Source organism: Cherax quadricarinatus, chromosome 62, assembly GCF_038502225.1.
Source record: "Cherax quadricarinatus isolate ZL_2023a chromosome 62, ASM3850222v1, whole genome shotgun sequence".
NCBI classification, from domain to species: domain Eukaryota; kingdom Metazoa; phylum Arthropoda; class Malacostraca; order Decapoda; family Parastacidae; genus Cherax; species Cherax quadricarinatus.
The window spans coordinates 17026183-17052180 of record NC_091353.1 but is presented as its reverse complement, the minus strand read 5'-3'; the positions used below and the strand labels follow the sequence as shown (position 1 = coordinate 17052180).

Genomic DNA, 25998 nt, shown 5'->3' with positions numbered 1-25998 from the left:
AAACATTGCCACAATAAAATGTTACATTAGTTGCACCTGTGTCTTTTTACCTAACGCAAATATTTTGCATGTGTACCTTATAGACCTTTTTTAAATGGTGTATGCACAAACACTTAAGCATGTTTTCCTTGGTGGGTTTCTCTGGCAGATAGCGGCAGAACCATCACTGTCACTGCGGGGTAAGATCAATGACTGGGTCAGCAGCGTATGGAACAGGTTTGACATGGTATCTCTGTTGCTGACTTGCATGGCTCTTGGACTGAGGCTCCACCGGCAGACGTTCACGTGGGGTAGAATAGCCTATGCCATCAACACCACTGTCTTCTACTGTAGGCTCTTCAGGATCTACCATGTCAGTTACCACCTGGGTCCTAAGCTGGTCATCTTCTATAGAATGGTGAGCAGGGCAGAAACCCCACTAATGACCAAAAAGAAAGGGAAAATAGGCATCACCAAACAACCTATCCTTATTGTACATACTACTATACAGGACGGCCCCACTTATACGGCAGGTTAGGTTCCAGGCTACTGAAAATGAAAATAAAAATGTTTATTTCCTTGCAAAGCTTACAATGTGTAGTTTACATATTACAAAATATTATTTACAAAGAAAGTCACTAGCATGCCTAGACATTTCGAACAGACTAATCCTAATTTTTACTGCCTAATCTATATTGACACAGGTTATGGTCTTTATTGCATATTGATATACAAGTTAGGTTATTAAAAAGATTATCATTAATAAAATTGATAATAGTGAGGAAGTACAAAACATACAATTAGTAATGGGAATGGTTTTTTCTCAGTATGATACACTGTTTCTATAAAAGCTCCTATATTGGCAAGAATATTTCAGGCAAACTTAGGACTAGCTTAAGATTAATTAGGCATTAACTATATAAGGAATTTTATGTTTACACTCATTTGGGTGTGTGTAAGTGTAAAATGGTGAGAATTACAGCAGCAGTGGCAGCAAGGTCTTTGCTCCTCTTGTTTTACAATCACCAGAGGATATTATCAACCCTGTGATGGCCTAGCAAAGATACACATAGACTAGCACAAGTGGAGACCCACAATGACATAAATCAGCTGCAGAAATCACCTAAACCACACACATTCACTGCTTTTTTAATTAAATTCATTTAAAAGCCTGATAACATGTGTACACTATCATATATTTAGTGAGTAATAGACCTAGGTCTAAAAAAATACAGATAGAGTATACACATTACTTCTTCTTTCAGCAAACCAGACGTATCCCACTGAGGCAGGGTGACCCAAAAAGAAAAACGAAAGTTTCTCTTTTTAAATTTAGTAATTTATACAGGAGAAGGGGTTACTAGCCCCTTGCTCCTGGCATTTTAGTCGCCTCTTACAACACGCATGGCTTATGGAGGAAGAATTCTGTTCCACTTCCCCATGGAGATAAGAGGAAATAAACAAGAACAAGAACTAATAAGAAAATAGAAGAAAACCCAGAGGGGTGTGTATATATATGCTTGTACATGTATGTGTAGTGTGACCTAAGTGTAAGTAGAAGTAGCAAGACGTACCTGAAACCTTGTATGTTTGAGACAGAAAAATGGACACCAGCAATCCTACCATCATGTAAAACAATTACAGGCTTTCATTTTACACTCACTTGTCAGGACGGTAGTACCTCCCTGGGTGGTTGCTGTTTACCAACACATTACTTACCTTAAAATATTTTCATCCTTAGCTTATAGTGAGTGGTGTATATATTTATTGTAGGAAGTCTGAATAAATGAGGAATTACTATAACTGAAAACCCACTGTATATGCAAAACTCTGTAAAGCAAAGTGCTGTAAATCATACTTTTTACCATACCTGTTTCCTCACCATCTCTTATAATTGTTCCAAAGCCTGGTGACACAGAGCCTGGTGACACAAAGCCCAGTGACACAGAGCCTGGTGACACAGAGCCTGGTGACACAAAGCCCAGTGACACAGAGCCTGGTGACACAGAGCCTGGTGACACAAAGCCCAGTGACACAAAGCCTGGTGACAGAGCCTGGTGACACAAAGCCTGGTGACACAGAGCCTGGTGACACAGAGCCTGGTGACACAAAGCCCAGTGACACAAAGCCTGGTGACAGAGCCTGGTGACACAAAGCCCAGTGACACAAAGCCTGGTGACAGAGCCTGGTGACACAAAGCCTGGTGACACAGAGCCTGGTGACACAAAGCCCAGTGACACAAAGCCTGGTGACACAGAGCCTGGTGACACAAAGCCCAGTGACACAGAGCCTGGTGACACAAAGCCCAGTGACACAAAGCCTGGTGACAGAGCCTGGTGACACAAAGCCTGGTGACACAGAGCCTGGTGACAGAGCCTGGTGACACAAAGCCTGGTGACACAGAGCCTGGTGACACAAAGCCCAGTGACACAAAGCCTGGTGACAGAGCCTGGTGACACAAAGCCTGGTGACACAGAGCCTGGTGACACAAAGCCCAGTGACACAAAGCCTGGTGACAGAGCCTGGTGACACAAAGCCTGGTGACACAGAGCCTGGTGAAACAAAGCCTGGTGACACAGAGCCTTGTGACACAAAGCCTGGTGACACAAAGCCTGGTGACACAGAGCCTGGTGACACAGAGCCTGGTGACACAGAGCCAGTCTAAGATCACCTAATCAGTTTAAAGAATTAATACATACCTAAAATTGTACTGCTGTTCAATTAGCTACCTCATTTTTATACATTAAAAAAATATACTGTGGTTCTTAAGTAGCTTGTAAGCATCAGGAAGTCTGCCAGAAATGCAGCTCATGTTAGTGGCTTTCTTTTGTGCCTAACAGTGTTTTATCACACATAAACTACATTTTGTAATATTGCAGAAAGAAATAGAGTTTGAGAAATGATTTTTTTTTTCTCAACAAGTTGGCTGTCTCCCACCAAGGCAGGGCGACCCAAAAAGAAAGAAAATCCCCAAAAAAGAAAATACTTTCATCATCGCTCAACACTTTCGCCTCACTCACATATAATCACTGTCTTTGCAGAGGCGCTCAGATACGACAGTTTAGAAGTCCCTCCAAACTGTCAATATGTCAAACCGCTTCTTTAAAGTGCAGGCATTGTACTTCCCATTTCCAGGACTTAAGTCTGGCTAACTGGTTTCCTTAAATCTCTTCACTAAATATTACCCTGCTCACACTCCAACAGCTCGTCAGGTCCCAAAAACCATTTGTGTCCATTCACTCCTATCTAATATGCTCATACACGCTTGCTGGAAGTCCAAGACCCTCACCCACAAAACCTCCTTTACCCTTTCCCTCCAACCTTTTCGAGGATAGCCCCTACCCCGCCTTCCTTCCCCTATAGATTTATACGCTCTCCAAGTCATTCTACTTTGAGCCATTCTCTCGTGAATGACCAAACCACCTCAACAACCCCTCTTCAGCCCTCTGACTAATACTTTTAGTAATTCCATACCTCCTCCTAATTTCCACACTCCAAATTCTCTGCATAATATTTATGCCACACATTACCCTTAGACAGGACATCTCCACTGCCTCCAACCTCCTCCTTGCTGCAGCATTTATAACTCAAGCTTCACACCCATATAAGAGTGTTGGTACCACTATGCTTTCATACATTCCCTTCTTTGCCTCCATAGATAGCATTTTTTGTCTCCACAGATACCTCAACACACCACTCACCTTTTTTCATTCATCAGTTCTGTAGTTAACCTCATCCTTCATAAACCCATCTGCTGACAAATCAACTCCCAAATATCTGAAAACATTCACTTCTTCCATACTACCTCTCTCCAATGTGATATCCAATTTTTCTTTATCTAAATCATTTGACACCTTCATGACCTTACTCTTATCTATGTTCACTTTTGACTTTCTACCTTTACACACTCTCCCAAACTCGTCCACTAACTTTGCAATTTTTTTTTAGAATATTCCATAGGCACAGTATCATCAGCAAAAAGTAACTATGTCAACTCCCATTTTGTATTTGATTCCCCATGGTCGGTAATTATCTGTTTTTGTTAGCTACAAGAGCAGAGCTATTATAACAGTCACAAATTAGACAAATCTGGTTGTGATTGGTGGATTCTATTTATTTGGATGGTAAGAAAGATATTGAGTTCCATTTGAAAGAGGCAGGGTGACCTAAAAAGAAAAACTTTCGTTTCTCTTTTTATTTTCTTCCCCAAATTGGCCATAACCCACCAAGGCAGGGTGACCACTGAGGCAGGGTGACCACCGAGGCAGGGTGACCACTGAGGCAAGGTGACCACCACCAATGTAGGTGACCACCGAGGCAGGGTGACCTAAAAAGAAAAATATTTGTTTCTCTTTTTAACTTCAGTAATATATACAGGAGAAGGGGTTACTAGCCCCATTCTCCTGGCATTTTAATCCCCTCATACAACACACACGACTTATGGAGAAAAAATTCTTTTTCACTTCCCTATGGAGAAAACTATAAATATAACAAAATAGTTTGCCTTAAATGAATTGCGTACTAGTGGCTTTCTTTTGTGCCTACCAGTGTTATATTACATGTAAAATGCATTATTTGTACTGCATAAAGAAATTAAAAAAATATTGTACAGGTCCACCTCCCTTTATCCAAAATTCTGAAATTCGAAAAGTTCTGAAAACCAAAGTTATTTCGTGGAGTGTGGAGCATCAGTCATGTATACATAACTCCAGCGCCGCCATGTTGGAACTACCACTGTTTATGATTTAAAGAAACAGAAAGTCAAGTTACTGAAGTATTATAGTGACAGTGATGACCAAAAACTAATGAAAAATAGGATGACAATGATGATATCACTGTGAACACAGGTGAGAAAATCCCCATAGAAGTTATGGTGAAAATGTGTGATCAGTTAATTGCTGGCCTTGAACAACTTGCATTTATCAGTGAGCAAGAGATTATGGCAATTTTCTCAGTTAACCTTTTGACTGTTTCGGTCTTATATATACGTTTTACGAGCCACCGTTTTTGACGTATATATACAGTGGTCCCTCATTTTTCATAATTAATCCGTTCCTGGAGCCATTACTATAAACGAAATTTACGATTTACGAATCAATTTTCCCCATAAGAAATAATGTAAATACAATTAATCCAATCCTGACACCCAGAAGTATTAAAACAAAAAATTTTTTTCATGAAATATACATGTAGTACATAAACAATACAATGGGAAATGATGAATGAAAGACTAACAGCATAATACTTACCTTTATTGGAGATTCTTCTTAGTGTATGGAAGACTGGAGGAGGAGGGAGAGTGGATTGTTTATAGTTTGGAAGGGGAATTCCCTTCCAGCAACACCTCAGGTACCAATTGCTTTTCTGGGGTTGCTTGTCTTCTCTGTTTCTTAACGCCACTAGGACTACCTTGAGAGTCAATGGAGTCCTGTCTTGCAAAATAACTGTGGAGAGAGCTCTGTTTCTGGCATCTCTTTAACACTTCCCTAAAATGGCCCAAGACTTTGTCACTGTACATGTTGCCAATATGGCTTGCAACAACCTTGTTAGGGTGATGTTTCTCCATAAAGCTTTCCATCTTACCCCACAAAGTAAAAATCTCTTTAATTTCTGAAGATGGCACCTTCTTCCATCTCTCTTCCTCCTCCTCTGCAGCAAGATTCTGAGCTGCGATGTGTTGCTCTTCCTGCTGAAGCTCTTGCAGCTCCTCAGTGGTGAGCTCTTCGTTGTGGTCTTCCACCAATTCTTCCACATCCTCCAAACTCACATCCAACCCCATGGAACTCCCCAGTGCCACAATTGATTTTACAACAGACATAGGCTCATTAGGGTCAGTCCCAAACCCTTTAAAATCCCTCTTGTTGACACAATCTGGCCACAGTTTTCTCCAGGCAGAGCTCAAAGCCCTGGTAGTCACTCCCTCCCAAGTCATACCTATAAGGGTTATGCAGTGGAGGATGCTGAAGTGTTCTCTCCAAAATTCCCTTAGGGTCAAGTGAGTGTCTGTGGTCACAGTCAAGCACCTGTGAAACATTGCTTTTGTGTAGAGTTTTTTAAAGTTTGCAATGACCTGCTGGTCCATGGGCTGGAGGAGAGGAGTGGTATTTGGGGGCAAGAACTTTACTGTGATGAACCCAAACTCCTCAAAAATTAGGTCATCCAAGTTTGGAGGATGAGCAGGTGCATTGTCCATTACTAGCAGGCACTTGAGATCCAATTTCTTTTCCAGGAGATGCTCCTTCACACTAGGGCCAAACACTTCATTGAACCACTCGACGAAAATTTCCCTCGTGACCCATGCCTTACTATTAGATTTCCAAAACACACACAATTTACTCTTCGTAACATTGTTTTTCCTGAACACTCTGGGATTTTCTGAATGGTACACTAGTAATGGCTTCACTTTGAAATCCCCACTAGCATTAGCGCAGAACATTAGCGTCAGCCTGTCTTTCATAGGCTTGTGTCCTGGCATTGCCTTTTCCTCTTGTGTAATGAAGGTCCTCTTTGGCATTTTCTTCCAAAAGAGGCCTGTTTCGTCACAATTGAACACTTGTTCAGGTTTCAGTCCTTCAGCCTCTATGTACTCCTGGAATTCATGCACATATTTTTCAGCCAGTACCCAGTACCCAGGGAGGTACTACCGTCCTGCCAAGTGAGTGTAAAACGAAAGCCTGTGATTGTTTTACATGATGGTAGGATTGCTGATGTCTTTTGTCTGTCTCATAAATATGCAAGATTACAGGCATGTCTTGCTACTTCTACTTACACTTAGGTCACACTACACATACATGTACACATTTATTTATACACACTCATCTGAGTTTTCTTTGATTTTATCTTAATAGTTCTTGGTCTTATTAATTTTCCTTTTATATCCATGGGGAAGTGGAATAAGAATCTTTCCTCCGTAAGCCATGCGTGTTGTAAAAGTCAACTAAAATGCCGGGAACAATGGGCTAGTAACCCCTTTTACTGTAAAGATTACTAAAAAGAATAAGAAGAAGAAAATTGTCAAAGTGGGAAGTCTGAATGTGCGTGGATGTTGTGCAGATGATAAGAAAGAGATGATTGTGGATGTTATGAATGAGAAGAAGCTGGGTGTCCTGGCTTTAAGTGAAACAAAGCTGAAGGGGGTGGGAGAGTTTCAGTGGAGAGGAATAAATGGGATTAGGTCAGGGGTTTCAAATAGAGTTAGAGCTAAAGAAGGAGTAGCAATAATGTTGAAGGATAAGCTATGGCAGGAAAAGAGGGACTATAAATGTATTAATTCAAGGATTATGTGGAGTAAAATAAAGATTGTATGTGAAAAGTGGGTTATAATAAGCGTGTATGCCAAGCCCATGATGACACTCTTCAGGTCACTTGTTCTATCTAGGCTGGAATATTGCTGCACACTAACAGCACCTTTCAAGGCAGGTGAAATTGCCGACCTAGAAAATGTACAGAGAACTTTCACGGCGCGCATAACGGAGATAAAACACCTCAATTATTGGGAGCGCTTGAGGTTCCTAAACCTGTATTCCCTGGAACGCAGGAGGGAGAGATACATGATTATATACACCTGGAAAATCCTAGAGGGACTAGTACCGAACTTGCACACGAAAATCACTCATTACGAAAGCAAAAGACTTGGCAGACGATGCACCATCCCCCCAATGAAAAGCAGGGGTGTCACTAGCACGTTAAGAGACCATACAATAAGTGTCAGGGGCCCGAGACTGTTCAACTGCCTCCCAGCACACATAAGGGGGATTACCAACAGACCCCTGGCAGTCTTCAAGCTGGCACTGGACAAGCACCTAAAGTCAGTTCCGGATCAGCCGGGCTGTAGCTCGTATGTTGGTTTGCATGCAGCCAGCAGCAACAGCCTGGTTGATCAGGCTGTGATCCACCAGGAAGCCTGGTCTCAGACCGGGCCGCGGGGGCGTTGACCCCCGGAACTCTCTCCAGGTAAACTCCAGGTATGCACCTGGAGAAGAGAGAAGTGTAGAGGAGAGAGAGAGATTTTGGGAAATGTTGAGTGAATGCGTGGGGAGTTTTGAATCAAGTGTGAGAGTAATGGTGGTTGGGGATTTCAATGCTAAAGTGGGTAAAAATGTTATGGGGGGAGTAGTAGGTAAATTTGGGGTGCCAGGGGTAAATGTAAATGGGGAGCCTTTAATTGAGCTATGTGTAGAAAGAAATTTGGTAATAAGTAATACATATTTTATGAAAAAGAGGATAAATAAATATACAAGGTATGATGTAGCACGTAATGAAAGTAGTTTATTAGATTATGTATTGGTGGATAAAAGGTTGATGGGTAGGCTCCAGGATGTACATGTTTATAGAGGGGCAACTGATATATCGGATCATTATTTAGTTGTAGCTACAGTTAGAGTAAGAGGTAGATGGGAAAAGAGGAAGGTGGCAACAACAAGTAAGAGGGAGGTGAAAGTGTATAAACTAAGGGAGGAGGAAGTTCGGGTGAGATATAAGCGACTATTGGCAGAAAGGTGGGCTAGTGCAAAGATGAGTAGTGGGGGGGTTGAAGAGGGTTGGAATAGTTTTAAAAATGCAGTATTAGAATGTGGGGCAGAAGTTTGTGGTTATAGGAGGGTGGGGGCAGGAGGAAAGAGGAGTGATTGGTGGAATGATGAAGTAAAGGGTGTAATAAAAGAGAAAAAGGTAGCTTATGAGAGGTTTTTACAAAGCAGAAGTGTTATAAGAAGAGCAGAGTATATGGAGAGTAAAAGAAAGGTAAAGAGAGTGGTGAGAGAGTGCAAAAGGAGAGCATATGATAGAGTGGGAGAGGCACTGTCAAGAAATTTTAATGAAAATAAGAAAAAATTTTGGAGTGAGTTAAACAAGTTAAGAAAGCCTAGGGAAAATATGGATTTGTCAGTTAAAAACAGAGTAGGGGAGTTAGTAGATGGGGAGATGGAGGTATTGGGTAGATGGCGAGAATATTTTGAGGAACTTTTAAATGTTAAGGAAGAAACAGAGGCAGTAATTTCATGCACTGGTCAGGGAGGTATACCATCTTTTAGGAGTGAAGAAGAGCAGAATGTAAGTGTGGGGGAGGTACGTGAGGCATTACGTAAAATGAAAGGGGGTAAAGCAGCTGAAACTGATGGGATCATGACAGAAATGTTAAAAGCAGGGGGGGGATATAGTGTTGGAGTGGTTGGTACTTTTGTTTAATAAATGTATGAAAGAGGGGAAGGTACCTAGGGATTGGCGGAGAGCATGTATAGTCCCTTTATATAAAGGGAAAGGGGACAAAAGAGACTGTAAAAATTATAGAGGAATAAGCTTACTGAGTATACCAGGAAAAGTGTATGGTAGGGTTATAATTGAAAGAATTAGAGGTAAGACAGAATGTAGGATTGCGGATGAGCAAGGAGGTTTCAGAGTGGGTAGGGGATGTGTAGATCAAGTGTTTACATTGAAGCATATATGTGAACAGTATTTAGATAAAGGTAGGGAAGTTTTTATTGCATTTATGGATTTAGAAAAGGCATATGATAGAGTGGATAGAGGAGCAATGTGGCAGATGTTGCAAGTATATGGAATAGGTGGTAAGTTATTAAATGCTGTAAAGAGTTTTTATGAGGATAGTGAGGCTCAGGTTAGGGTGTGTAGAAGAGAGGGAGACTACTTCCCGGTAAAAGTAGGTCTTAGACAGGGATGTGTAATGTCACCATGGTTGTTTAATATATTTATAGATGGGGTTGTAAAGGAAGTAAATGCTAGGGTGTTTGGGAGAGGGGTGGGATTAAATTATGGGGAATCAAATTCAAAATGGGAATTGACACAGTTACTTTTTGCTGATGATACTGTGCTTATGGGAGATTCTAAAGAAAAATTGCAAAGGTTAGTGGATGAGTTTGGGAATGTGTGTAAAGGTAGAAAGTTGAAACTGAACATAGAAAAGAGTAAGGTGATGAGGGTGTCAAATAATTTAGATAAAGAAAAATTGGATATCAAATTGGGGAGGAGGAGTATGGAAGAAGTGAATGTTTTCAGATACTTGGGAGTTGACGTGTCGGCGGATGGATTTATGAAGGATGAGGTTAATCATAGAATTGATGAGGGAAAAAAGGTGAGTGGTGCGTTGAGGTATACGTGGAGTCAAAAAATGTTATCTATGGAGGCAAAGAAGGGAATGTATGAAAGTATAGTAGTACCAACACTCTTATATGGGTGTGAAGCTTGGGTGGTAAATGCAGCAGCGAGGAGACGGTTGGAGGCAGTGGAGATGTCCTGTTTAAGGGCAATGTGTGGTGTAAATATTATGCAGAAAATTCGGAGTGTGGAAATTAGGAGAAGGTGTGGAGTTAATAAAAGTATTAGTCAGAGGGCAGAAGAGGGGTTGTTGAAGTGGTTTGGTCATTTAGAGAGAATGGATCAAAGTAGAATGACATGGAAAGCATATAAATCTATAGGGGAAGGAAGGCAGGGTAGGGGTCGTCCTCGAAAGGGTTGGAGAGAGGGGGTAAAGGAGGTTTTGTGGGCAAGGGGCTTGGACTTCCAGCAAGCGTGCGTGAGCGTGTTAGATAGGAGTGAATGGAGACGAATGGTACTTGGGACCTGACGATCTGTTGGAGTGTGAGCAGGGTAATATTTAGTGAAGGGATTCAGGGAAACCGGTTATTTTCATATAGTCGGACTTGAGTCCTGGAAATGGGAAGTACAATGCCTGCACTTTAAAGGAGGGGTTTTGGGATATTGGCAGTTTGGAGGGATATGTTGTGTATCTTTATATGTGTATGCTTCTAGACTGTTGTATTCTGAGCACCTCTGCAAAAACAGTGATAATGTGCGAGTGTGGTGAAAGTGTTGAATGATGATGAAAGTATTTTCTTTTTGGGGATTTTCTTTCTTTTTTTGGGTCACCCTGCCTCGGTGGGAGACGGCCGATTTGTTGAAAAAAAAAAAAAAAAATTCAGCCGCCTTGTGGTCCGAACTGGCAGCCTCACCATGCCTTACTACACTGTGTATGCCAGTACGGTTCTTAAATCTCTCAAACCAGCCTTTGCTGGCCTTAAATTCACTCACATCACCACTATTTGCATTCAATTTCTTTACTACCAAATCTTCATGCAGCTGCCTAGCCTTTTCACAAATAATCGAAGTCATAAGAGTATCTCCTGCTAATTGTTTCTCATTTATCCACACCAATAATAACTTCTCAACCTCTTCGAGTACTGGTGATCTCTTTTTTGTCAGCATAGTTACTCCCTTTGCAACAACAGTGTCCTTGATTTCCATTTTCTTGGCCACTATGGAACATAAGGTTGTGTAGGGTTTCTTATACATCCCGGACAGTTCGGCCACACTTGTACCACTTTCATATTGTTCAATGATGGTTTTCTTAAATTCAATCGTATTTCTCACCTTCTTTACCACAGGCTTGGCACTAGGAGCTTTCTTTGGAGCCATGGTAGCTTATTTAGTACTTGCAAGCACTAAAATAAATGGAATATTATGAAATATTTCACTGGAGCACGTGAGGGGACCTTCGCTCACTGGTAAACAATGCCAGACTGGCTGCCGCCACGGCTCACGCCGTGGGTACGCGTCCGGGACGAATTACGACTCGCGAGTCAACTTATGAAAAGCGAGTCCATGTTTATACGAAAATAACCCAATGATTGGCGAAATTTACGACTGCTGGGAACTACGGAAAGCGAGGGACCACTGTACTCATAAATTCTAGTGGCTTCAAATCGAGCAGGAGAAAGCTGGTAGGCCCACATGTGAACGAATGGGTCTGTGTGGTCAGTGTGCACCATATAAAAGATCCTGCAACACGTAGTGCATAATGAGAAAAAAAAAACTCCGACCATTTTTTTTAATTAAAATGCCGACTTTGTGGTCTATTTTTGTATAGTATTATGGTTGTATTCTCGTTTTCTTGGTTTCATTTGATAGAATGGAAAACATATTATAGAAATAGAGGTGATTTTGGTTGGTTTTACTATGAAAAGAACCTTGAAATGGAACTCAAGGTAGGGGAAATGTTTGATTTTTGCCAATGTTCAAAAGTAAAGAAATGATGTCATTTTCCAATAAATGTCCAAGTAGCCATTCTAATATGAAGTCATGAATGGGTTGACATTATTTATACAATTATTACAATATTGCAGAAGTCTGCATAACAGTAAATCTTTTATTTTTTGTTTGAATAAAAATTCAGAATAGAAAGCAAGAGTAATATCAGAGGGGCCTGAAGATGTGACTGATGAACAAAGAAAATGTTATTTTAGAGCCAGGAATGCCTGCATTGTTCATTCTGGACCCTGTTTTGAAATTGTCGTAGTTTTTAATTTTCATGAAATTGGGCAAATTGCAAATTTCTGACCACATTATTGAGTAGTTGAAATTGGTAAATTGGCAGTTTCTTGTACTCAATCGATAGAAAAAATGGAGTTCTAAAGAAATAGCTATGAGTTTGGTTGACTGGAACAGTGGAATTAGCCGAAAATAGGGCTCAAAGTGAGCAAAATCGCCGATTCATAAATGTCGCTAATGTCCCTAACTTCACGAGAACGTAATTCCGTCAGTTTTCCAATCAAATTTCGTTCTTTTGGTGTCATTACAATTGGGAAAAGATTCTCTATCATTTCACAAGAAAAAAAATTTTTTTTTTTTGGGGGGAAATTTTGCAACACTAGGAGACACCTCAGGATTTGGGGTTGCGACAGTCAAGGGGGTTAAAGAGAGATTACTTAGACAGAGACCTATGTTGATAAGACAGATGGCACTTGAAGAAGTCTTTACAAATGGTGTCTATCAATTGTCTTGAGAATCATGTTCCTGGTCTATAATTATCCCATTATTTCATTTATCAATATATTACTCTATAAATAAACCATAGTAGTATTAGTAGTCTTTATTTATCCCACTTAGTGTAAGTATTCATACGCGTTTGCTGCAGTGTTAATGTTTAATTATGGGGTGCTGCCCTAGACCCCACCTTCATTTTGAAATTCGAAACACTACTGGCCCCAAGGGTCTTGGATAAAGGGGTGTGGACCTATATTGTATAAAGTAAATGAAATGAAAATTGTTATTCTCTATTATAGAAGATGAAAAACTTAGTTTGAACAATTTTAAAAATGGTGATAAAACAAAATATCTTATTTTGGCATCCCACCAGACTGATACTTGTCCTAATAATGTTTCTAATGTCCTAATAATGTTTCTACATATTAAGGGGTTTCCTGCATGTACACTTAAATGTCACCCATCTCTGTACAAACATTGTATCATAATGAAATAAATAATCTGAATTAAGAAATGGAGAATGGAGATGTAAAGTGTTGTTCTCTGTATAGATCTCAGAGGTACTGGTGTTCTTGGCTCTGCTGGTGATCTTCATCCTTGGGTATGGCATCGCCTCACAGTCACTGCTGCACCTCTCACGCAATGCATTCACCCTCAACTCCACTAGCATCTCCAATATCATGAAGGATGTGCTGCTTACTCCGTACTGGCAAATGTATGGAGAACTCCAACTGGAGGAGATTGCAGGTAAGAATAAAAAGTCATAATATCTTGGATAGAACAATACACAAATAGCTTGAACTTATGAGGCTGAAACTTATGATGGCATTTCAGCCCAAGTTGAACCATAACAAGTCAAATTTCAGTCTCATAAGTCGGGGTTATTGGTGTGTTGCAGGTACGGTCGGCCTCATGTTTATCACTCAGCTAGCTGTAGCTACACAAGTAGGTCATTATTATTATTACGGGGCTAGTTTAGTGTTTTTTGTTTTTTTCAACAAGTCGACCGTCTCCCACAGAGGCAGGGTGACCCAAAAAGAAAGAAAATCCCCAAAAAGAAAATACCTTCATTATCATACAACACTTTCACCTCACTCACACATAATCACTGTTTTTGCAGAGGCGCTCAGAACACAACAGTTTAGAAAGCATATACGTATAAAGATACGCAACATATCCCTCCAAACTGCTAATATCCCAAAACCCCTCCTTTAGAGTGCAGGCATTGTCCTTCCCATTTCCAGAACTCAAGTCCGGCTATATAAAAATAACTGGTTTCCCTGAATCCCTTCACTAAATATTACCCTGCTCACACTCCAACAGATCGTCAGGTCCCAAATACCATTCGTCTTCATTCACTCCTATCGAACACGCTCATGCACGCCTGCTGGAAGTCCAAGCCCCTCGCCCACAAAACCTCCCTTACCCCTTCCTTCCAACCTTTTCGAGGACGACCCCTACCCCACCTTCCTTCTCCTACAGATTTAAATGCTCTCCATGTCATTCTACTTTGAGCCATTCTTTCTAAATGACCAAACCACCTCAACAACCCCTCTTCAGCCCTCTGACTAATACTTTTATTAACTCCACACCTTCTCCTAATTTCCACACTCCGAATTTTCTGCATAATATTTACACCACACATTGCCCTTAGACAGGACATCTCCACTGCCTCCAACCGCCTCCTCGCTGCTGCATTCACATAGTTTAGTTAGTTAGTTTAATATCTTTATTATGCACCCCATACCCATCTTGAAGTAGGAAGAATTGGAGAGGATGAAGAGGTAGGACCGTCAGAGGTGAGGACTTCATAAGTGTTGGAAATGGGTGACTGAAGGAAAGGGTACAACAGGGACCTGTGGGTGCTGAGCAACTCTGGAGTAAGAGAGCCTTGGAAGTCTTTCTTAGAGACAGAGTTGAGTCACTTCCATAGCATATGATAGGCATGTGTTTTTGTTGAGACAGCAAATTATTTTCTTTTTTTCAACAAGTCGGCTGTCTCCCACCGAGGCAGGGTGACCCAAAAAAGAAAGAAAATACTTTCATCATCATTCAACACTTTCACCTCACTCACACATAATCACTGTTTTTGCAAAAGTGCTCAGAATACAACAGTATAGAAGCATATAAAGATACAAAACATATCCCTCCAAACTGCCAATGTTCCAACCCCCTCCTTTAAAGTGCAGGCAGTGTACTTCTCATTTCCAGGACTCAAGTCCGGCTATATAAAAATAACCGGCTTCCCTGAATCCCTTCACTAAATATTACCCTGCTTACACTTCTACAGCTCATCAGGTCCCAAATACCATTCGTCTCCATTCACTCCTATCTAATATGCTCACGCACGCTTGCTGGAAGTCCAAGCCCCTTACCCACGAAACCTCTTTTACCCCCTCCCTCCAACCTTTTCGAGGACGACCCCTACCCCGCCTTCCTTACCCTACAGATTTATACGCTCTCCATGTTATTCTACTTTGTTCCATTCTATTTAAATGACCAAACCACCTCAACAACCCCTCTTCAGCCCTCTGACTAATACTTTTTTTTTAACTCCATACCTTCTCCTAATTTCCGCACTCCGAATTTTCTGCATAATATTCACACCACACATTGCCCTTAGACAGGACATCTCCACTGCCTCCTCGCTGCAGCATTTACAACCCAAGCTTCACACCTATATAAAAGTGTTGGTACTACTGTACTTTCATACATTCCCTTCTTTGCCTCCATATATAACGTTTTTTTGTCTCCATGTATACGTACCTTAATGCACCACTCGCCTTTTTTCCTTCATCAATTCTATGATTAACCTCATCCTTCATAAATCCATCTGCCGACACGTCAACTTCCAAGTATCTGAAAACATTCACTTCTTCCATACTCCTCCTCCCCAATTTGATATCCAATTTTTCTTTATCTAAATCATTTGATACCCTCATCACCTTACTCTTTTCTTGTAAAAAAAACTAGGCAATCATGAGAATATGCTGGGTGAACTTCTGCACAGTTAAGGCAAGTTGGGAAGGTGCTGCAAGATGGATTATTATAGTCAGCTCCCAGACTGTACATTCTGCCAGCGATATACAATATTTGGTAGTATATCTGAAGGGTGTTCTGGGGTCAATGCCCCCATGGCCCAGTCCATGACCAGGCCTCATGGTGGATCAGGGCCTGATAAACCAGGCTGTTACTGCTGGCCACATGTAAACCAACATATGAACCACAGCCTGGCTGGTCTGGTACTGACTTTAGGTGCCTGTCCAGCTGCCTCTTGAAGACAGCCAGGGGTCTATTGGTAATCCCCCTTCTGTATACTGGGAGGCAGTTAAACAGTATTGGGCCCTGTTACTTATTGTGCTGGCTCTAGTGTACTAATGGCACTCCCTGCTTTTCGCTGGGAAGATGTTGCACCGCCAAAGTGCCAGCAATGTCTGCATTATTGAGGTGTTGGGATTAGTTTCTGCCCTTGTAAGCCTTGTCCTGCTATATAAACTGAGGCTGGAAATCTTGACAGTCAAAGGTCAGCTTGACAATGTTGTTTTGATATTGTCTCTGACCTCAGGCAGGGTGAATATGTCTCCACTTTGGTTACTATTACATTCTGAAGTTCAAGTTCATAGATCTCTGGGTCACATTGAATAAAGTCTTGTTGGACTATAGTGTGTGGGATAATACTGTGTCTAAAATTAAGAAAGGAATGCTTGTGTACTGTGATGGGTTTTGTCACTAGAACTGATACAGGAGAAATTGTAAGCTTGTTCAACATTCTTTATAGTGATAATGTGCATCCCACTCTTGAGGGCATGAAAGGTCACATTTGGGTCAACACTCCTCATGAAACATTACTATTGCTATGATCAGTATGGTAATCAGTAGGGGTTGTCAGCTGAAGAGAAAAGAATTTTGTCCAAGGTTGTAACTGGAATATAGCTTAGTGTGTTTTTTTAGAACAGGGACAAGAATATGTGTCAGTAAGAGTGTCAGGATCGTCAAGGTCGTTTTGATGGTGGTTTCTAACCAGTCTGTTCTATGACAGACTGGCTAGAAGCTGGAGCATGGCCAAAGTAGAGTGAAGGTCGGAGGTTTCAAAATGATCAGGAGGTGATGCAGTGGGTGTGTCAGGGAGTACTGGTCAGGAGGAGGAGGAGAGACAGCTGTCCATGAGAAGGCAGCAGTACACATGACAGTGTTATGTCCTTGGGAAAGGGAAAATATATATTATTACAATTATTAAATGTTTCTTTACAATTGTTATTAAGGACAGATTGTTGAGCCATTCAGATTACTGTTTCAGGATGCTACATTATTGTTTATGTCAGTGCTTGGTATTAGTTGCACTGTATTTCAGGTGAGGACGAACAGGTGTGTCACCAGAAGTCGTGTTGGGTGAATGAGGTTTGTTTCAAGGATAATACAAGCTGTACGAAGGAGTTGGATTGTGTGTGTGAGAACCCCACAGACTACTCCTGGGTTGTCAACCTCATGCTCTTCTTCTACTTAATTATTGGCAACATTATGCTGCTCAATCTCCTCATTGCTATCTTCACGTGAGTCCAACTTTCTCATTTTTTAATACACTCTGAAGGAGGAGTGGAGATATTTTGCAGTTATGAATTGGTACCCCTCTGGCAAGACAGTGATGGAGTGAGTGATGGTAATGTTTCTTCTGTTTTAGATTACCCTACCTCGGTGGGAGACAGTCAGTGTGTTAAAGAAAATGGATATATTTTTGAGTAAAATATGGACATGGAATGAGGCACAAATCTAAAATTCAGGCTGTTTAAAAGAATACCATAAGAAAAATTTATGGCATAAATAGGTCAGAATAATAATAAAGATATTTATGGATGCTCAGTAATAACTCCCATGGAAACAAACTCAGGAGATTAACCCTTTCAGGGTTCCAGCTGTACTAGTACAGCTTACGCGCCAGGGTTTTTGACGTACTAGTACGCATAAATTCTAGCGCCTTCAAATCTGGGCCCCAGTGGCGCATTGTGGGAAAGCCATTTTAGTAGACCTTGTTCACCATGCCTCGCGGTAAGAAGCTCCTCACTCCTCGGCGAATTGGGACACTTTTGTTCCCCAGTGACAGTTCTAATACAGATGGAAGTGCCAGTGAAGATGAGTTTCAAGGTTTTGGTAAGGTTTTGACCAAAACTAATGACCATAATATCGGTAATAGTGAGGGAAACCCAGACGACCCTCAGCCTTCCACCTCTGCTGCTGGGCCGTCTTGTTCATGTTCAGATGCACCAGAATCAAAGAGGAAACTCCTATTTTCTCAAATCCCGGACTCAGATGTGAGCATTGATAATGACAGTGATAGTGAATATGAACTACAAGCTCTTGAAAACACTTTCAGTAGCGATAGCGAAGTGAAATATTCTCCATTGAAGTGCCAGTACATGTATATACGACGATATATGTGCTCTGGTAGTGTGCCGTATGCTATTCCAAGGTGAAGGAGTACATCTCGGAGTACATCCCGTGGCTGTACAACAGGAACAGACAGTGAAAATGATGATGATAGTGTTGCAATTGGGATGGAAAATGTGCATTGTGGTGGTAGTGGTGGTGCTGGCCGTGAGGCACCAGCAGTGGGCCATGCTGCCACCCACGCCGCTGCCTCAGCTGATCTACAATAAAGGCCACCATCCCCCACCCACCCACCACACCAGCCTCCACAACCACAACCTCCACAACCACAACCACCTGTCAATGTCCAGTACCCACCAGCAGCCTGCACCTGGGATTGGCAGGAAGCTGTCAGTTTTTGTTCCAAATCCCCACCAGTTTGATGAAAGCCAAAGTGGAATACAGCCAATGTTGTACACTGAATTGGAATGTTTTGAGTTATTCCTTGACGAACCTCTGATGGAAATTATTGTCAGGGAAAGCAACAGATACTACGAGTACACCATGGCAAACACAATACTTTCACCAAGCTCACGGCTACACAGGTGGAAGGAGACAACTGTGGCTGAGATGTATCTTTTCTTTCCCACAATAATGCTTACGCAACATGTGTATAAGCACAGTGTCAAATCATACTGGTCAAAAGACCGCCTGATTGCAACCTCAGGTTTAGTGATATAATGCCAGTGAATCAATTTGTGCTACTATTACATATGCTTCACTTCTCAGACAAAACAAGACCTTACAGAAACAACAGGTTATATAAGATTAGGAATGTGTTTGTGTATATGAAACAGAAATTCAATACATATTTTTGTCCCTTCAGGAAGCTTGTTATTGACGAGTCTTTGATTCTGTTCGAAGGAAGACTTTCATTCAAGCAGTATATACCAAGCAAGAGGAAATGTTTTGGTATAAAGTTTTTTTGCTTTGTGATTGTTACAGTGGTCTGGTATTGGATATTATTGTGTACACTGAAAGTAATACATTGCAAAATACCAGGAAGTTATTGGGCATCTCTGGTGATGTGGTTAGAACAATGATAGAACCATACCTTGGTAAGGGGCATATATTATATACTGATAACTGGTACACAAGCCCCTTACTCAGTGATTTATTGCAAATGAACATGACAGATGTGTGTGGCACAGTGCGTGGAAATCGTAAACATATGCCCAGGTTTGACGCTGGCACTCGTAGAGGTGAGGTGCAGGCATTTGCTGCAAATGACATCATGGCATTTCAGTGGCATGACAAACGAGATGTCACACTGTTGTCATCAGTTTACCCTAACGAAATGACAAACACTGGCAGGCAGTATAGAGAGAGCAATGAACCCATTCTAAAACCTGCAGCTGTGATTGATTACACCCTTAACCCTTTGACTGTCGCGGCCGTATATATATGTTTACGAGGTACCGTGTTTGACGTATATACAGTGGACCCCCGGTTAACGATATTTTTTCACTCCATAAGTATGTTCAGGTGCCAGTACTGACCAAATTTATTCCCATAATGAATATTGTGAAGTAGATTAGTCCATTTCAGACCCCCAAACATACACATACAAACGCACTTACATAAATACACTTACATAATTGGTCGCATTCGGAGGTAATCGTTATGCGGGGGTCCACTGTATACTCATAAATTCTAGCGGCTTCAAATCAGGCAGGAGAAAGCTGGTAGGCCCACATGTGAGAGAATGGGTCTGTGTGGTCAGTGTGCACCATATAAAAAAATCCTGGAGCACGCAGTGCATAATGAGAAAAAAAAATCTCCGACCGTTTTTTTAATTAAAATGCCGACTTTGTGGTCTATTTTCGTATAGTATTTGTGGTTGTATTCTCGTTTTCTTGGTCTCATTTGATAGAATGGAAATTATATTATAGAAATAGAGGTGATTTTGATTAATTTTACTATACAAAGAACCTGGAAATGGAGCACAAAGTATGGGAAATGTTTGATTTTTGCCGATGTTCAAAAGTAAACAAATGATGTCATTGTCCAATAAATGTTCAAATAGCCATTCTAATATGCAGTCATGAATGGGTTGATGTAATTTTTACAATTATTACAGTATTGCAGTAGTCTGCATAACAGTAATTCTTCTATTTTTTGTTTGAATAAAAATTCAAAATAAAAAGCAAGAGTAATATCAGAGGGGCCTGGAGATATGACTGATGAAAAAAGAAAATGTTATTTTAGAACCAGGAATGTCTTTATTGTTCATTCTGGTCCTTATTTTGAAATTGTCATATTTTTTAATTTTTGTGAAATTGGCCAAATTGCAAATTTCTGACCATGTTATTGGGTAGTTGAAATCGGTAAATGGGCAGTTTCTTGTACTCAATCGATGGAAAAAATGAAGTTCTGAAGAAATAGCTATGAGTTTGGTTGACTGGAATAATGGAATTAGCCGAAAATAGGGCTCAAAGTGGGCGAAATCGCCGATTTGTAAATATCACCGAGGTCGCTAACTTTGCGAGAGCGTAATTCCATCAGTTTTCCATCAAATTTCGTTTTTTGGTGTCTTTACAATCGGGAAAAGATTCTGTATCATTTTAGAAGAAAAAATAATTTTTGTTTTTTTTAATTTTTCGACACCAGGAGACACCTCAGGATTGGGGGTTGCAACAGTCAAAGGGTTAATATGCACTCAGTGTACAAATGTGACATGCAGATTGGGTTTGCTGATTGTGTTTGCAAGAGTTATAAGTGGTACATAAAACTCTTTTTCCATCTTCTGGACATTTCCATGCTCAATGCTTATAATATGTATCAGATGAGGACCAGAAACAAACCACCATATGGCAAATTCTGTTTGTCTGTCATCAGACAAATAGTATTCAAGTACCAAGGAACAACATCTGCAATAGACCGCTCACTAAATTATCAACTACCTTCTCGTCTGAAGCATGGTGATCACTTCCTGGTAAAACTGCCTGCTACTGCTTTCAAGAAAAAGGCTCAGAAGAGGTGTTACGTCTGTGCACATACAAAAAAACTCCCACAACAACGCAGAGACACTCGTTTTATGTGTGAGGAGTGTAAAACACCTCTGTGCATGACACCATGTTTCAAAGAGTTCCACAGGCTGCAGGACTTCTAGAAACATTCCCTGTGACTGTATATGCATATATAAAATATAGAAAAATAGTAATAAACAACATTTTATATCGTTTGTGTGTGTAAACAACAATTATAAACAATATAAGGACAACAGTGTTTGTGCAGTTATTAAGAGAATAAGAGAGAGAGAATAAGATTTCGTTCGGATTTTTAACCCGGAGGGTTAGCCACCCAGGATAACCCAAGAAAGTCAGTGCGTCATCGAGGACTGTCTAACTTATTTCCATTGGGGTCCTTAATCTTGTCCCCCAGGATGCGACCCACACCAGTCGACTAACACCCAGGTACCTATTTGCTGCTAGGTGAACAGGACAACAGGTGTAAGGAAACGTGTCGAAATGTTTCCACCCGCCGGGAATCGAACCCGGGCCCTCCGTGTGTGAAGCGGGAGCTTTAGCCACCAGGCCACCGGGCCTGGTCTCACAGGCCATAAAAATCACTTGGAAAAAAAAATTAAAAAATAATAGAAAATAGTACCTAAAAAACAAAATAAAGTAATATCGGGTGACGGCAGTCGGCGATGTTACCATATATGGGGCATTTTCTGTCAACTTCATGCCTCCATATCTCGGTAAGTATTGATGGTAAAAATTTTTTGTTTAGCCTATAATGTTTAAAAAAAAAACTATTTTCTCATAAGTAAAAATTATTTTTGTTTTTTTTTTAAATTTTGGCGACCCAGAGAACAAGTCTCTGAGAGGGCCTGGGGACCCTGAAAGGGTTAATTGATCTGTATATTTCAACCCCCTTCTGGGATCCTCTTCAGGAGAAGGGAAATCCAAAGGACCTCTGAAAGGGGTCAAAATATACTGATCAGTTAATTTGAATTTCTGTCTCCATGTGGATTATTATCGAATATTGACAATTGTTCATTACATTTAAGTTATTCATATTTATGGATGTTAAGGGAGGATAAAGATATGGTGTATAGGGTGACAGAAAGGGGCAAGAGAAATATTTCATGATGGTTTAATAATGTGTGATTGAAGGTAGCTTCTCAAGGGTGATATTGAGCAAGGAAGTACAGGAGGGCCCCACTTTACAGCTCTTCACTTTAGAGTGTTTCGCTAATGCAGAGGTTTTCAATTATACCCATTCTTCATTTATTCAGACTTCCTACAGTAAATATATTCATCACTCACTGTGGGCTAAGGGTGAAAATATTTTAAGGTAAGTAACGTGTGTACTATAAATACATTTTTTAGGCATATTGCTCACTTAATATATATATTTACATTTTTTATGCATAGCTCTATTGCTAACTTAATATATACATTTGAAAGTGTAAAAAAAGGCTATGTTTCACCTGTATGAATGAGGCCGTCTTGTACATGAGAGGCCAGATGATTCTTGAAGAGGGTTACATAAGGTTTAGGTCTCATACCTGTGGTTTTGATGGGCCTTCTGGCAATATTTGGAAACATTTCTAAAACATTTGTGGCAAGGAAGCAGAATAAAGTGAACAGTGACACAGTAGAAGCAGACTCCATACATGGGTAAAAAATGGGGAATATAAAAAAATAATATTGTTTGTATTTGGTTAAGAGAGTAGCCTACATTTTTATTAACACACCAGCCAAGGGAGGTTGACCTGAAAAAAAGAAAAAAAAAACTTTTATAAAGTTTTTCTTCTTTTTTGCATTTGGTAATTTATACAAGAGAAGAGGTTACTAGCCCCTTGCTTCCTTTATCACAACTAAAGTTATAAAATAACATTACTAGTATGTATGTCTATTAAACCAAGTGATATATTCTTGCCATGGAGCATTAATCTAAGAGGCAGTGTAGTACAGTAAAAAAAAAAAATGTATCTGCGGATTCTGCTTATGCTGTTTCAGTTATCCATAGTTTACCATGGCCAGAAAATAACCCTTAATTTTGCTTAATATGTCCCCAAATTACAAAACTAGTGATGCTGGCAGTTCTTCCAAGTGCTTCCATGAGTGAAAAAGTGCTAATTCTTGACTTATTGTGCATAATTTATAAGAACATAAGAAAGAAGGAACACTGCAATAGGCCTACTGACCCATCAGTTAAGCATTATCATAGGTATATATATGTAAATAAAAAACAACTTATAAAGAGGGCGCACTACTGTCCACAGTTTCAGGTATCCATGGTAGGTTTTGGAACATATCCCCCATGGATACAGGGAGGGCTGCTATATTAACAGTATAAGTATAGAGTAGCCTACATCTTCTAGATAATTACACCTGTAGACTTCCCACAGGTATGTGTTTGATGAGGTGCAGGAAAACAGTATGGAGATCTGGAAGTTTGAGATGCTGAGGCTTATCCAGGAGTATGACTTTAAGCCAGCCCTTGTTCCTCCGTTTGTGGTGATTGAGTATTTGTGGCGAGTCTGCAAGTATTTATGGAAGCTTACTTGCAGAGAAGAAAAGGAAAATTGTGAGTCTTTCTTGATGTATACCTGTATGTCTTGATGTATACTTGTTTGTCTTGATGTATACCTGTTTGTCTTTATGCATACCTGTTTGTCTTGATGTATAACTGTTTGTCTTGATGTATACCTGTTTGTCTTAATATATATCATGTTTGTCTTGATGTATACCTGTATGTCACTGTAATATTTAGTCTACAATATCATTGTTTAATATAATCAGAGCACTAACATGTACACAAAAAAATGGAAGCCTCCTAAATATTGTATGTTACATGACTGAAGGCTTTTTCTTTGTCTCATGAATATTAACCCTTTCAGGGTCCACAGGCCAAATTTCAATGGGTTCCCCAGTGTCCAAGAAATTTAAAAAAAAAAAAAAAAAAAATTCTTACAGAATTAAAGATAATAATTTTGTGAAGGTAATAAAAAAAACAAGTACTTACTGAGATATAAATGTGTGAAGTTGACCCAAAATGACCGGGTGGCGGCAACATCAACGACTTCCGCAAAATCGCATTTGTTTACATTACATTTTTATACTTTTTTCTTTTCTTTCTTAATTTTATCTTTTTCTAGTAACATTTGTGGCCTGTGAGACCAATACTGTATATAATATATATATATATATATATATATATATATATATATATATATATATATATATATATATATATATATATATATATATATATATATATATACAGTGGACCCCCGGTTAACGATATTTTTTCACTCCATAAGTATGTTCAGGTGCCAGTACTGACCGAATTTATTCCCATAAGGAATATTGTGAAGTAGATTAGTCCATTTCAGACCCCCAAACATACACGTACAAACGCACTAACATAAATACACTTACATAATTGGTCGCATTTGGAGGTAATCGTTATGCGGGGGTCCACTGTATATATATATATATATATATATATATATATATATATATATATATATATATATATATATATATATATATATATATATATATATATATACGTACACTCACTGTATTGAACACAATAACTGCACTAACGTTATTATTATAATGTTGTTTACCAGTATTGTTTACAACAATAAACATGCAGAAATGTTGTATATTACTAATGTTCTATTATATGCAGTGGACCCCCGCCTTACGATATTAATCCGTTCCTGAAAGCTCATCGTAAGCCGAAATTATCGTAAGGCGAATTAATTTTCCCCATAAGAAATAATGGAAATCAAATTAATCCGTGCAAGACACCCCAGAGTATGAAAAAAAAAATTACCACATGAAATATTAATTTTAATACACACAAACTGAAGAAGACATGCACAATTACTAAATAAGTGTCATGTATTCTATTCTTAGTAAAGAACAGAATACATGACACTTAACTTTATTGTAGATCTGATGATGATTGATGGGATGGGAGGAGGGAAGAGTGTGTAAGTAATTATTTAGAAGGGGAATCCCCTTCCATTAGGACTTGAGGTAGCAAATCCTTTTCTGGGGTTACTTCCCTTCTTTTTTTAATGCCACTAGGACCAGCTTGAGAGTCATTGGACCTCTGTCGCACAACAAATCTGTCCATAGAGGTATGTACCTCCCATTCCTTTAAGATTTGCCTAAAATGGGCCACAACATTGTCATTGTAATAGTCACCAGCACGGCTTGCAATAGCTGTGTTAGGGTGATTTTCATCCATAAAGGTTTGCACTTCAACACACTTTGCATACATTTCCTTAATCTTTGAAGTAGGTACAATGGATTCCACAACTGGCATAGGCTTCTCAGGGTTAGCCCCAAACCCTTCAAAATCTTTCTTAATTTCCATATTAATTCACACCCTTTTTACCACAGGGTTGCCACTAGAAGCTTTCTTGGGGCCTATGGTAACTTATTTTGCAGTTACAAGCACAAAAAACACTGGGATAAGGTGAAATGTACCGAATGTATGCGTAGATGCGACCGCACTGGCTGGCTTGTAAACACTGGTGCTGAGACCACACGTGGGACGCGTCCCGGATGAATCATGTAAGGCGAGTTTGTTAGCGTGAGGCAAGGCAAAATTTTTGCGTTAAAATGTATTGTATGGCGGATTTAACATAACGTGATGTCATCGTAAGGCGGGGGTCCACTGTATTTACGTATGTACAGTCACTGGACATGTTTCTAGAATTGCTGCAGTCTGTGGAAGTCCTTGAAACAAGGTATCATGCACAGAGGTACCTTACATTCCTCGCACATAAACCGAGGGTCTTTGCATCTTTGTTCCCGTCATTTTGTTTGTACACAGACAACACATCTC

General features: G+C 40.0%; 1 protein-coding gene across 1 annotated transcript in view; it reads left to right on the top strand.

Annotated features, from left to right (window-relative positions):
• LOC138854561 (transient receptor potential cation channel subfamily M member-like 2) overlaps positions 1–23750 on the top strand; it is a 36929-nt gene extending 13179 nt beyond the window's left edge. Inside the window, exons 3-6 of the mRNA XM_070098517.1 lie at positions 149–397; positions 13305–13500; positions 17105–17303; positions 23537–23750. Coding sequence (XP_069954618.1) covers positions 149–397; positions 13305–13500; positions 17105–17303; positions 23537–23750 — 858 coding nt within the window. The remainder of the gene's footprint in view (positions 1–148; positions 398–13304; positions 13501–17104; positions 17304–23536) is intronic.
• The last annotated feature ends 2248 nt before the right edge of the window (positions 23751–25998 follow it).